At 41.2% G+C, this 14672-nt stretch overlaps 2 protein-coding genes across 23 annotated transcripts in view; one reads left to right on the forward strand and one right to left on the reverse strand.

Moving 5' to 3' along the window:
- Positions 1–822: 822 nt before the first annotated feature.
- LOC106612792 (E3 SUMO-protein ligase ZNF451) lies at positions 823–9868 on the reverse strand. 2 transcript variants are annotated; one of them, XM_014214305.2, is made up of 14 exons: positions 9779–9864; positions 9178–9237; positions 8811–8894; positions 8554–8667; positions 8309–8417; positions 7959–8109; positions 7739–7865; positions 4931–5087; positions 4403–4550; positions 1977–3523; positions 1797–1874; positions 1553–1630; positions 1337–1364; positions 823–1116 (listed from the first exon to the last, which is right to left on the reverse strand). In XM_014214305.2, the coding sequence occupies exons 2-13, from the start codon at positions 9226–9228 to the stop codon at positions 1351–1353; spliced, it is 2658 nt and encodes an 885-aa protein (XP_014069780.2). In that variant the 5' UTR covers positions 9229–9237; positions 9779–9864; the 3' UTR covers positions 823–1116; positions 1337–1350. The 2 variants fall into 2 exon arrangements, with proteins under 2 accessions (XP_014069780.2, XP_014069773.2); XM_014214298.2 differs by lacking the exon at positions 1337–1364 and having other exon boundaries at positions 9779–9868.
- A 473-nt stretch (positions 9869–10341) lies between these two features.
- Positions 10342–14672, forward strand: part of LOC106612695 (dystonin) — a 189989-nt gene continuing 185658 nt past the window's right edge. For 15 of the 21 annotated variants that reach the window (XM_014214117.2, XM_014214148.2, XM_014214133.2 and 12 more), the window contains exons 1-3: positions 10343–10733; positions 11179–11210; positions 13201–13389. In XM_014214117.2, coding sequence (XP_014069592.2) covers positions 10553–10733; positions 11179–11210; positions 13201–13389 — 402 coding nt within the window. In that variant the 5' untranslated portion in view covers positions 10343–10552. Of the gene's footprint in view, positions 10734–11178; positions 11211–13200; positions 13390–14672 lie in introns of all 21 variants that reach the window. The other 6 variants (XM_014214190.2, XM_014214228.2, XM_014214274.2 and 3 more) reach the window with 3 other exon arrangements.

Consider the following 14672-nt stretch of genomic DNA (forward strand, 5'->3'; position numbering starts at 1 on the left):
GTAGAATTTCGCCTTTGACAAGAATAATCGCAGTTTTCTTTCAAGTGAATACACAATTCTACTCAGAACAATAGCCCTGTGATTTAAATGTTTCATTCCATTTGGGTCAGTTGTGGGTCTACTTTCCAGTTTATAAGGTCTAGAAAGCCACAGTAGCAGGCATGCTTTATGTGTGGCATAAATACAACCAGTCACAATGTTTGGCTCTGATTAGGCTACTTCCAGTCTCCAGTAAGCTATCTACGCACGTTTGTCCAAAATATAATTTCAGCATCCGAACTGTGCAGAGGCTATTTGATCGAGAAACATCTGTTACAAAATACAGAAAAGTGTGATGACATTCAGAGATTGTCAAGCCAAGCCTTCGATGCTGAGTTGACCTACAAGGTAAGGAGGATTGTTGGCCCATTTTCTGTTTGTTGAGATTGACAGTCTATTTTATTGTGGTGTTGAAAATGCAAACCCTGATATTAAAGCGACAAAGTCAGATTGCTTCGCCTTTTGGTTGTGTGGTGCATTGGCACAGAAACCTATCAGTGGAAAATTTGTTGCATATATTGTATTTCGAAAAATACCATCAAAATGTTGAACATCTGATTTCTACCTAGCTGATCATTGTCTATAGACGGCTTTGATCTGTAATGTAATAGCCAGGGAGAGTTAGCTCGTCCGTGGTGGTCAGCGAACCCTCAACCTTCTGGCCTGTAGCCATGCGCGGCATCGACTGTGCCACAAAAGTATGCTACATTTTTTGGAGGGAACCATCGCTAATTTATTTGACAATATCCAGACATCCAATGATTGAAACTTTAACATCAAAGAGAAAGAAAATAATTAAACATCTTTATTAAATAAAATAAAAAGCTCTGAACATGTGATAAAGATGCCTACATGGTATGCCTCAATCTTTATAGTTCGCAAATAATGTTGTTACTACAGTTATTACTGTGTAATCACATCGGTACAACCCTGTCTTGAAGTGTTGAAAGTAACTGATATGTTACACATAAAACAAAAATCATAAAATGCCATAAGCCAAATTAATGACAGGTTCCCAGAAAATAACATTCGCTGATCAGTATTCCAGAAGGCTTCTTTTGAGCGCTTCCTCCATCTCTGTGAAGATACGTTGGGGAGGAAGGGGAAACGATAACAATAATGTCAACTTCAATAAGACATGCTGCAGCACATAACTTGGTCAGTGTCTAGTGTTGTGACAATCTCAAAACCATCCAAAAAGTGTTCACACAGTTCTCTACAGCAACTACAAACCGCCCACTATCTGAATGTCCCAGTGTGCATTTAATGTTACTATGATTTGATTAGGCATACTCACACTGAGGTTATTCTTCAAGCATGTAATGCTGGTAAAAAAGAGAAGTATCATCTTGTTTTTATTTTGCTACACCTACGTGGCCTGGGCAACAGCTTCAAAGCTGACAGACAGAACCTTTCTGGCCATTCAAACAAGGCATCGTGCAAACGGTTAAAGCAAATGTAACTAATGAAAAGGTCCTCAAATAAACAAAGGTAAATAAAAGGTGTTACACACCAATATCAAGGTCAGTTGGCTCTCTTGCTTCTTCCACACTTAAAGCCAAGGCCCGCTTCATCTCCTCATCAGATTCATCTGAAACAAGGAAAATTGACAAAAAACAAGATTCTCTGTTTAAATTTTTTTTAAAAACTAAACAAAAAAAAAAGTCCAAGAAACCTTCTATAGCTATATAATGGCTACGACAGATGTCATTCACCAAATCACTGAACAGATGGGAAGACAAGAAAATAATCATCACCTCCATGAGCTTCAGCGCCATCTCTGACCTCATCCAAGTTCATAGCAATGGCATGTTTCACATCTTCAAACTCCTCCTCTATAAAATAAAAATACAGTAATAAATCAAATCAGTTTTCTAAGAGCAGAAAGGTCAGTGCAGTGGAAATTAATCATGGAAGATAGTCCAAAGCAGACTTGCCATTCACTTCTGGTTTGATCTCCACAGCAACCAGAGTCTTGACAGCGGAAGAAGCTGCTGCCTTCCCCGTATGACTCTCACCCCCATCCCTGGAGCTCAAGCAAGGCTCCAGAGGGCAGTGCTGGGAGTGGTAGTGGTTATGGAAACTGGGAACGTCCTTATGACTCTCCTGACAGGATCCACACACCACGTCAAAGGTATTCTCTAGCCCCAAGGCTTTGTGTTGAGAGTGGACATGAGTCTTTATCTGGGCAAAGGAGGACACCTGGACGTCGCATGGTGCACACACGTAGCTGCATTCGTCTTCACTGGATAGCCGCTTCATGCATCGTGTGAAGGTAGCCTTCCTTTCATCTTTGTCCTTTTCTGATGACATGCATGGACACAGACATTCATGCCTTTCACCGGCTGTTGCCAATGGACTGGAGTTTTCGGCCTCAGTGGGTCTATCAACCTCAGGCTCATCCATGCGGTAGTAGTCCTTACTGTGAAGGCCCCTATAGTGCTCTTGGAACTCCCCCTCAGTGTCATACTCCATGCTGTCACAGAGCCCGCAGAAGTACCGCGTCACTATTTGGTTGCTGTGCTCGTTCACACAGTGCCTGCGTACTGTGGCCTCCTTGAAGTACTTCTGTGGGCAGTGGCCACAGGCAAACCTCTGGAAACTGTGGTTGCTCACGTCTCTGCAGTGCTTGTGCACAGCTTGCTCCGAGTTAAAGATGTCCTCACACATCCTGCAAATCCACCTCTCGTCCTGTTTGGGAAGAGGTGTGGGAGTTGTAGTTCTAGTCCTGATATCAGTGAGGGCGCTGGGTCTGCCACTGGTGGAGGGTTTGGCATAGGGAATGGGAGCAGGCTCCTCGTCCGATACCTCTCTCTCCCTGAAGTAAGTGTGTCCACTGTGGGCCTCTGACACATGCAACAGGATGTCCTCGTGACGCGGCATGTCAACCTTGCACAGCCGGCAGTGGAAGAGGAAGTTTGAGAGGTGGGCACCGCCGTGAAAACGGCTCATGTGCAGGCGAGTGATGGATGACTCGCCCATATGCTTTCCACACACGCCACATTGATGGAAGATCCGATTGGCAGCAAAAAGGTGCTTGCTGGCCATGGCCTCCTCTGAAAAGCGCTGACCACACTCACAAAACCACGCCACTATCAAGCAACTCCTTGAGGTCCCAGCGCTGCCATTCAAAGCTCCCTCGCGTCTCTGGCGCTTGGCTGGGGATCCAACAGAATCACCTCTCTCCTTGTCCCTTTTCCAAGAGGGGGTTACAGGACCTTTTGACTGTTTGGGCCGTGACGTCGCTGCAGCCCTCTTGGCGTGTTGGATTTCATAGAAATTGCTGTAGTGCAGAATTGCCTTTTCCATGGTGCAGTTGACCTCAGTATTGTGCTGACTCAATTCTTTATGCCTTTCAACATCACCTTGGTTGAGGAACAGTTTGCAACACACAGCGCACTGGCCCAGCACTTGTAGTTGTTTCATGACCTGCACCACTGTTTTCTCTGCCTCAGCCCTGGCAGCGCCCTGTCTGCATTGCACACTGAGGCAGAAGGGAACAAACAACAAGCAGAGATAGCATTAACGAAATTACAAATGAGATCATCGATCCATTAGGGCCGGAACGATACCAATATTGCGATACTCGTTAGTATCGTGGCAAGGAAACAAAACTTCTTTAGGAAAACAGCCTGAATGTTGGAAACAAGACATTATGTTGTGATCCAGTCACATTTATTTATTTTCCAAGCTACAGCACACAATATATTACATATTACATAGAATATTGCAATACTGGTATCGTCAAAGCCCTATTATCCATATGATGGAAGTGAGGGTTACAATCAAGGCCGAGGCTGCGGTGCCAAAGGATCTTGCAGACATTGATTCAGCTTTGATCGAACTTTATTAAACGAGCACCATTCATCACTGAAATTCACCAGAGTAGCCTGTTCTCTGGGCAGCCGAACAAATAGAGCAGAGACTGTGTAAAGTAGGGAATCCCGTACATGCACAGAAGCTTCGGATCTTTAGCTATTGGAAAGAGGGTGCCACTCTGTAAAATCAATGATGTGTTAAATATGTATGTCCATGGTTCTTTTTGTTTGTCTGTGTATAAGACGATAAATGTAATTACACTTTACCTGCCTATTTAACAACCATGTAATTGCATGTACACTAACACCATACTGACTTTAAAAGTATACTAATGCCTTCCCCGTAGCTCAGTTGGTAGAGCATGGTGTTTGCAACGCCAGGGTTGTGGGTTCGATTCCCACGGGGGGCCAAGTACGAAGAAGAAAAAAAATTGTATGAAATGAAATGTATGCATTCACTACTGTAAGTCGCTCTGGATAAGAGCGTCTGCTAAATGACTAAAATGTAAAAATGTCTAATAACACATACCGGTATATAAACTTACTTGAAGTGGGCCTGTGCTTCCATGTGTGAGTTAAGCCCCTTCTGGCATGTCGTACATCTCACGCTGAATGAAACTTCCTTACACAAAGCAATGAGACGATTCTTTGCATATCGTGGGAAGGGAACTGGCAATGCTGTCCCTTTAGTTTCTTTTATCCAGAAAGAGAACAAAATATCTGGTTACACGTTTTAATGGATGATACAAAGAAATAACTATTTCTTGAGCTGCATTGTTGGTTAAGTAAGCATTTCACGGTAAGGTCTACACCTGTTGTAATTGGTGCATGTGACAAATAAAATGGTATTTTATTTATTTAATAGCAGTGTATTGGCCGTTATCCTGTCCAAGCACTATTCATTCACACAAAATATTTGCTCTATAGAAATGCCACAAACTGCATAATTTATTTTTAAAAAGAGTCCATATGCCCCAAATATTTGCTCTCCCTGTCTAAATACAATTACCCGGGGCGTAATATCTAGCTTTGACGCTGATATATATATATATATATATATATATGAGGCTTACCACTCATGATGATGGACTGAGAGAAGTGGTTTTTGGCCGACATATGCTGGAGGCACTCGTCCCTGATGTAAAAGAGGAGATAGCAGGCAGGGCAGGCGAAGCACACGATCGGCTGGCAGGTCTGAGTGTGGTCATGGTCTTCATCAGGGGAGGACAACTTAAGAAAATTAGAATAGAGAATTGTTACACACAGTGCAAGTTTAAGACTTTGTCCGGATTGAAATCTGTATCCAATATCTGTGGTTGAAAATAAATTAATACTTTAATATCGTTATTTTAGTTTAAGAGACAAAATAGTATGGCAATCACTGAAGAACAAACTAGTTCGAGACTATCCCATCACAGTACCTGAAACTGTAATATCTTGTTTCTTATAGTCGTGGCTGAACGAGGTCATGGATATACATCTTGCTGGTTTTTCTATGCATCGTCAAGATCGGAAGGCAGACTCGGGTAAGACAAAGGGAGGAGGGGTGTGTCTCCCTGGTGCGCGATCAGTTGGTGCGCAATCTCTAATGTTAAGGAAGTCTGGAGTTTTTACTCGCCTGAGTTAGAATACCTCATGATAAACTGCAGACCATACTATTTACCAAGAGAGTTTATCAATATTTTTCATAGCTGTCTTTTTAGCACCATAAACCGATGCTGGCACTAAGACCTCACTCAATGACGAAGCGGACGGGAAGCTACCACATATGTTCGGGGATTCATCCGATAACATTGAGGAGTTTACCACATCAGTCACCAGCTTCATTAATAAGTGCATCGATGACGACGTCCTCACAGTGACATACATACACTGAATAAAAATATAAAACGCAACATGTAAAGTGTTGGTCCCATGTTTCATGAGCTGAAATAAAAAAATCCCAGAAATGTTCCATACACAAAAACATCTCTCAAATTGTGCACGAATTTGTTTACAACCCCGTTAGTGAGCATTTCTGCTTTGCCAAGATAATCCATCCACCTGTATGGTGTGGCATATCAAGAAGCTAATTAAATAGTATAATCAAAACACAGGGCACCTAGTGCAGGGGACAATAAAAAGCCACTTTAAAATGTGCAATTGTGTCACACAACACCACAAGTATGTATCAAGTTGAGGGAGCGTGAAATTGGCATGCTGACTGAAGGAATGTCCACCAGAGCTGTTGCCAGAGAATTGAATGTTCATCTCTCTACCATAAGCTGCCTCCAATGTCGTTTTAAAGAATTTGGCAGTACGTCCAACGAGCCTCACCACCGCAGACCATGTGAACCACGCCAGCCCAGAACCTCAACATCCAGCTTCTTCATCTGCGGGATTGTCTGAGACCAGCCACCCAGACAGCTGATGAAACTGAGGAGTATTTCTGTCTGTAATAAAGCCCTTTTGTGGGGAAAAACTCATTCTGACTGGCTTGGCCTGGCTGCCAAGTGGGTTGGCCTGGCTGCCAAGTGGGTTGGCCTGGCTGCCAAGTGGGTTGGCCTGGCTGCCAAGTGGGTTGGCCTGGCTGCCAAGTGGGTTGGCCTATGCCCTCCAAGGCCCACCCATGGCTGCACCCCTGCCCAGTCATGTGAAATCCATAGAATAGGGCATAATTTCATTATTTCAAATGACTGATTTCCTTATATGAACTGTAACACAGTTAAATCTTTGAAATTGTTGCTTTTATATTTTTGTCACAATGTATGAAATCAACATTTGAAGCATAGTTATTGGACAATTGCTCTTTTGGATGGCAATTCATGAAAATTCAGTGTGGGAAAAATGACTGTTTTTCAGTTCCTCGCTGTAAAACAGTACATCGGCAGATATATCAGTAAGTTGTCCACCCCAAAAATCGGATTCAGAACCCCCCCAAAGGAAGTCCCAAAAAATTTACAATGGACTGTTCTCTCTGCTACCGCATGGCAAGCAAGACCAGTGCACAGAGTCTGGAACCAACAAAACCCTGAACAGCTTCTACCCCCAAGCCATAAGACTGCTAAACAAGGCTGCTAAATAGCTAATCAAATGGCTACCCGGACTACCTTTTTTGCACCAACTCTCTTGTACTGACTATATGCACACACACTGTACTCTACCCACACACATACATACACCAACACTACATACACACACACACAAAATCTACACTGTCGCCACACACTCACTACATACACTGCTGCTACAGCAAAGTCTATTATCTATCCTGTTGCCTAGTCAGTTTACCCCTTCCAATGTGTACATGGCTACCCCAAATCGACTTGTTACTGGTACTCCCTGTATATAGCCATGTTTGTTATTTGTAATTGTTATTCACGGTGTATTTATTCCTCGTCACCATTTATATTTGATATTTTTCTCTCCATTGCTGGAAAAGGACCCGTAAGTAAGTATTTTCACTGTTAGTCTACACCCGTTTACAAAGCATGTGACAAATAAAATAAGATTCCATTTTTTATTTGGGTAACAGCTAAATGCTGCTCTCTACTGCTTTGGTAGTGATAGATGTCAACACTATTTTCTTAGTGATCATTTTGATGTCCTCCATCCAATAACAAAATATGTTGCAGGAATGTGAAGTATTGTTATACTGTTTATGTTTTCAACCTCCTACTGAGAACCAAACAGGAAGGCACTACTGTGTGAAGGTGGTTGACCGGACTGCCAAAACGGCATTCAAAAATTCCATTTTTCCCTAATGGTATTTGATTCCTTTACTTTAGGGCTATTGGTAGGTATAATTATTGCATAGAGCACATTTGAATGACAGCGGTAACTGAACACAATTGAATGTGCAGCCATTTCTAACAGTACTTGATTTTACAGGCATAACCAACCTTTGACTGCTGATGCACCTTCCAAGCTTCTTTGGTTTCAAAATGAAGACCACAAGCAACGCAAGCAAACAGCTCGGTTGGGCTTCCTTTCAGGTAGATGGTCGGGTCACAAGGAGAGTGGTCAAACCTGCAGACAGAAAAAAAGGTTTTCAGGGCTAAATTAAAAGTAGGTTGTTTATTATGTATAATGGTTATAGAAATATAAATCTCATCATTTAACCTTTTCAAGTGACCTTCTAGGAGAGGTACGTTGTCATAAACCCGACCACAGTTGATCACTGGACAGGTATGTGTGGATGAGCTGCTGGTGGGAAAGGGGACCTGTCTGCGTCTCCAGCTAGCTCCAGTATTGATGACCCCAGGTTTCACACCTAAGAACAGACAATGGTAAGACTGAGATCCTGCTTTTCTACCAAATTAAATGACATTTCATGTGTGCCTGTAGCGCTGACTCCTGGGCCGTGTTCAAAGCATCACATTGTAAGAGTGCTGATCTAGGATCAGTTTTGAACATGGGCCCAGATCTGAAGTTAAAAAAAAAGCCTTCCGAGGCTAACTAGACTACATTACCTGGCATCTTTAACCACATATCCACACAGCGCTTGGAGTCATATGCGTTACCATTGGGACTAAATGCCAGCTCCTGCCGTCCATGAGCCTTTTGTGAGATTTGCTTCTCCTGAAATAAGGCAAGCATTGGCATGACCAATATGAAGAACTGTGAAAAGAGACAATAGCACCCACAAAAGACAAATACACAACAAGCTGCAATGGCTAATATGATGATCATACCAGTTTGAACTTTTCGTCCTTACCTTGAAGGCTTTACACTTCTCTGCTCTTTCCTTTTTCGCCACAGCCACTTGGCGAGCTAGTCTGTCCAAAGTTGAGGTGACCTGAGCTTTCTGTCGGTCAATCTCATCTTCAATCTTAACAATAATACAAAAAAGGTACACAAAACATATTACATACATAACAATAACATGTAACTTTTTTGAACTGGTCTTCCAAACACCTTTCCATGTCATTACAGTTTGTATTAAATGTATTATCTTTCACTTGACACACTCACTGTCTCGGCTGTGGGTAAACTTCCATCGTCTTCCCCATCACTCAGTAAATCAATACATTCCAGTACAGGTCTAAGTGGAGCCTCCTAAAACGACATAGTTAAATGGATGAGACACTGTCTGATACTGTGTCATTCAAACACTTGACTCTTTTGGACACTGTCTTAAAAGGTCTGTTTTTTCTTGACAGTTGTATAAAAATATACTGACTCACACTAACCAAGTTATGGTCAATTTCATTTAAACTAATGCATTGGATGAAAATGTTTAATGTTAATGATTACCCCTAACTTTCCTGGAAAGGTGAATGGCAACATAGGTAGTAGAGAAACCTTTGAACCTTGTTCCTACAAATGACAAATCACTTACTGACACAAACTCCACCTCATCTTCATAATTTGCTCCAATTGGGGAGGACATTGATTTTATCTGGAGGAAATAATTACATAAAAAAAACAGACAACTCAACCAAATCGCACAGATAATCAACAACGTTGTCAAAATTATTATCAATCAACGTCTTCAGTATTATGTCTGGCTGGGCGGGCGGATGACAAATGGCTACATTGTTACAATGTTAACTTTCGCTATCTAGCTACAATTTAACAATTGTTTGTTTTCATGCAAGCCTACTCCAATCTGCCATCACGTGTGGGTTCAAGACTAGTTAGCTATAATCCCTTCTAGTACTAGTGTGAATGACTGCTCCAACACTTATGCTGACTAGCTAGTTAGCTAGCTAGTTGAAACTTAGAAGAAAACACGTTAGACAGCTTGCTTACTGTACTTAGCTAGTTAGCTAACGATAGTTGGCGGGTTAGTGCACAACAAGCAGTTCGGTAGCTATATCTCTAAATTAATCCAAATATTCGGTAAACAATGTAACTAGCAAACTAGTTTGAGAGATAACTAGCTAGTTAATTATCGTTAAGGTAAATTATGAAAATAATAAGCACGAGCAGACACTCACAAAATTGCGTTTTCGCGCAAAAGGGACTGTTGATCTTCTGCGGGTGTTCCTGGGATGTGGAGTTCCAATGAAAGGCTCACGGCGGGGCTGCAGCCGTGTGGGGAAAAGAGAAACAATTATTCGTCCTCGTCATTAATTCATTAATTATGAAGGCAATTATTTTTCTTGGAAAAAAATTACACGTTTGATCTTTTAGTAAAAATAAAATATAAATTATTGAACATAATTTTAAATTCATGTCAAATACTCAATGTCAAAAACGTCCTCTGTGCTTTTTCTTAGCCAGCTGGCCTACTAGCAATTTTCTATTTAGCAGAGTAATTTCATGACAAATGGGCCTATACTAGGCCTATGTGTTATTACAGCCTAGCCTTATAGCCTAAATGGCCTTTTTTTCATCCTACAGTAATCTAATCATGTATCAGAGACTATACATTTAAGCAGGTTAATGATAGAGACTGATCATGATTCCCGGGCTGACACCTTCCATCTGCAACATCTTTGCTGTGCTGAGCTCAGAGATGCATGATGCTTACTCCCCCTGCTTGAGTTGTAAAAAAGCTCTTCGGCTGAGTCATGGATTGATGCTTTAAAATACGTTATTGAAATCAATAGAACTGTAGAATAGTCTGTAGCCTAGCCCATGTTTCAGGCTGCGATGAGACATTCACTATATCCTGTGTCAATATATTGGTTCGCTTTCAGCATTTAGGGCAGCATACGTGGAGCCGGATATCTGTGTGGAGGAGGCGCTGCCCTACATCACGTTTTATAATGATTGCTGCGGCGTTTTTGGTTTTATTGAGACCGTATAGTATTCAAGTTGTTTTGTTATTATTGCTGCTATTGGTGGGAACTATTGCAACAATTCTCTTTTTCTGTTGCTGGCATCGGAGGCTTCGTAACGGGAAACATCCGATTAAATCCGTGCTTTCAGGGCGCTCAAGGAGTCGCGGTGAGTAGAGGCTTCAGCATCTCCAAGCAGTGCGGCTAGTCCACCAAACCAAATGCGTGGCATGTCTGTAATATGTTCAAGCATTTTCACACGATAACCTGTTAAATAGCTTATAACCTAAACTGTACCATGTGCTATTTTTAGCGACTTGACACACTTGAATTGCCATTATTTTCATCAGATAAACATAGCAGTCTAAACTGTAGCCTATAAGCTATGTGCATAGCCTTGAGGATGAAATCATCTATTAGGCTACTGTCAGCGTCCAAATATATCTTGTCCACCTTATTCACAGGTGTACTGTAACATACACAGTATTAATTTGTCTAATGGTATCCTATGATATCATTATGATATCCTAAATGTAGCCATAGACAACAGGCCTCATATGTGGTGTGTTTGAAGGTATCCGAGTGTTAGAACATATTTTCATTTGTCCTAGAAGCTGGTCTCCGGACGCATCATTTTCGATCTGAGGTAATCAATCATTGGTTAGGCTATTACTTCTGTCAAGGTCAGTAAGTAGCCATTTTTTATTTATCCAAATACAAGATTGTGAAGGAAGTATAATGGTGCTCTGTGTTACTTTTATTATACTTTACCGGTATACTTTTTGGAGTTGTTGGTGTGCTATTAGTGTTATGCGCATTGCGCATGTGTGATCAATAAATAAAGTGACTGATTCTGCACTTTCTGCAGTTTGACTGTAATTATGAAAAAAATATTCCACGTTGTAATGAAAAATTACAAAATATGCCTATATAGGCTAAAATAAATTGTACATTAAAAACCAACTACACTGAACAAAAATATAAACACAACATGCAACAATTTCAAAGATTTTACTGAGTTGCAGTTAATATAAGGAAATCAGTCAATTGAAATAAATGCATTAGGCCCTAATTTATGGATTTCACATGACTGGGAATACAGATATGCATCTGTTGGTCACAGATACTGTACCTTAAAAAAGGTAGGGGCATGGATCAGAATACCAGTCAGTGTCTGGTGTGACTGCTATTTGCCTCATGCAGCATGACACATCTCCTTCTCATAGAGTTGATCAGGCTGTTAATTATGGCCTGTGGAATGTTGTCCCACTCCTCTTCAATGGCTGTTCGATGTTGCTAGATATTGGCGGGAACTGGAACATGCTGTCATACACATTGATCCAGAGCATCCCAAACATGGTCAATGGGTGACATGTCTGGTCAGTATGCAGGCAATGGAAGAACTGTGAAATGTGCAGCTTACAGGAGTTGTATACAGATCCTTGCGACATGGAGCAGTGCATTATCATGCAGAAACATGACAAAATGGCACCGAATGAATGGCACGACAATGGGCCTCGGGATCTCGTTACAGTATCTCTGGGCATTGAAATTGCGATTGATAAATTGCAATTGTGTTCATTGTCCGTAGCTTATGCCTGCCCATACCATAACCCCACCGCCACTATGGGGCACTCTGTTCACAATGTTGACATCAGTAAACCACTCACCCACACAACGCCATACACTCTGTCTGCCATCTGCCCGGTACAGTTGAAACTGGGATTCATCCGTGGTTTCAACATCGAAGGTGAGCATTTGCCCACTGAAGTCGGTTACGGCGCCGGACTGCAGTCAGGTCAAGAACCTGGTGATGATGACAAGCACACAGATGAGCTTCCCTGAGACTGTTTCTGACAGTTTGTGCAGAAATTCTTCAGTTGTGCAAACCCACAGTTTCATCAGCTGTCTGGGTGGCTGGTCTCAGACGATCCCGCAGGTGAAGAAGCCGGATGTGGAGGTCCTGGGCTGGCTTGGTTACACATGGTCTGCGGTTGTGAGGCCGGTTGGATGTACTGCCAAATTCTCTAAAACAATGTTTCTGGTAGAGAAATTAACATTAAATGCTCTGGCAACCGTTCTGGTGGACATTCCTGCAGTCAGCATGCCAATTGCACACTCCCTCAACTTGAGACATCTGTGGCATTGTGTTGTGTGACAAAACTGCACATTTTAGGGTGGCCTTTTATTGTCCCCAGCACAAGGTGCACCTGTGTAATGATTATGCAGCTTAATCAGCTTCTTGATATGCCACACCTGTCAGGTGGATGTATTGTCTTGGCAAAGGATAAATTATCACAAACAGAGATGTAAACAAATGTGTGCACAAAATTTAAGAGAAATAAGCATTTTGTACAAATGGAACATTTCTGGAATATTTTATTTCAGCTCACGAAACATGGGACCAACACTTTACATGTTGCATTTATATTTTTGTTTAGTGTACTTAATTACACGACTATACTATTAGATCCTGTAGCTATACAAAACCCCAGTTTCATCCATTAATTGCAATATGTGTCAATGTGATTCATAATAATATATTGATCATCCAAATAGTTATGTCTCAAGCATATTAAACGATTTCAACATATTTTTCTCTCTCCTTTTGGACATGATGTGCCATGTTTTTACAGGGCTTCAGGCACAGCCCGCGCCATGCCAGGAGGGCGCGCGCTCGAGTTGCAGAGGAAAAGGCTCTGGTCGAAATTCCCGAGAGTGAGCATCAAAGTGACTCATCCACAACTGTGAGAAAACGAAAAGTGAAGAAGAGAGTCCTTCCAGACTTCTATCACTCAGTACAAGTCACCCCAACACGCAAACCCGTAGGTATATTATTGGGTAATATAGCCTAAATCCAGCAGCCATAGTCATTTATGCTATCTATTCTAAATTAAATCTGCATGGTCAATTAACACTAGGCCGATTTATTTTATATTTTTCAATTGACAAGTATAGGCTACATCGATGATATGTTTCCTTAAACGAATTACCAATTAAGTAACCAATTTAAAATGCGCGCGTAATCCCCATTGACATCGATGCAATGGATGGTTTTTAAGCGCCAGTTTTCCTTCAATAGTTTGGCCTTCTGTACCACATCATGCCTTGGTACGCTGTTATTCGAAAAGCTATTGCAGCTTGACATTTTATGAACACTGACAAATGTTAAAGTTGAAGCCTTAAAATGTATTCAATTTCTTGATGTTGCCCATGTTGTCATTTTGCATGTTGACACACGCACCAAACAAACATTTGACATATACCATGGCATAATGTTGCTGCAACTGGATTATTCTCGATTGTTTATATTAACAATCATCTCAGTTGTAGGCTACAACCCTTAAACCTCACCATATGCCAAACTCATTAGGCTACTGGGGGGGGGACAGGATGTAGTGCTAGAAAATGAAGGTTGGTGCATATGTGCTTTTGGGTGTCTACATTGTCTTAGTTTACTCTGGATAAATCTAGCTCAGTATGGACTTTCAAGTTACAACTGAGTATCATGAAGTTACTGAAACAATGTATAGACCTCTTTGTGTTATGATTACATTGTTTCAAATGGCCAATATTACAATTACCTCTAGAATAAATAAAACAATTGTGTAGGCCTATTTGCAATAGATCATCAATGTCAATTTGAATGTTTCTTTTCCCAAATGTATAATGTTTGGTTTTTGTAAACATAGACATTTACTGATGGATCATTTTCCCTTGTATCCTCAAGTTCTCAAGAAATATATTGATTCTTCATTTATTATTCAATGTATGGTAATAGCAATAGACTACCATTGAATTTAAAAAAAATTATTATTCCAAATTGCTATGGGACTTCTTCAATTCACACATAAGAAAGTATGAAAGCAAACCTATCACATCAATGCAATTTTTATTGTCTTGTTCCTGACATAATTCTGGGTGTTGTAGTCTTGTAGGAAGGTATATGGAAAACGTTATTACCAATATTCAACGCTACTGACTTGTATCCGAGAAAAAAGTAAGTTGAGTAAGAGTGGTGACTCACCAAGTATGTGGCGGGCGGGCTTGGCAATCTCCTAAAACAAGTGTTTAGTTATGCTTTGTTTGAGGTGGTGTGTTTCTCCTA

The sequence above is a fragment of the Salmo salar genome, chromosome ssa01 (assembly GCF_905237065.1).
Source record: "Salmo salar chromosome ssa01, Ssal_v3.1, whole genome shotgun sequence".
In the NCBI taxonomy this organism is placed as follows: Eukaryota; Metazoa; Chordata; class Actinopteri; order Salmoniformes; family Salmonidae; genus Salmo; species Salmo salar.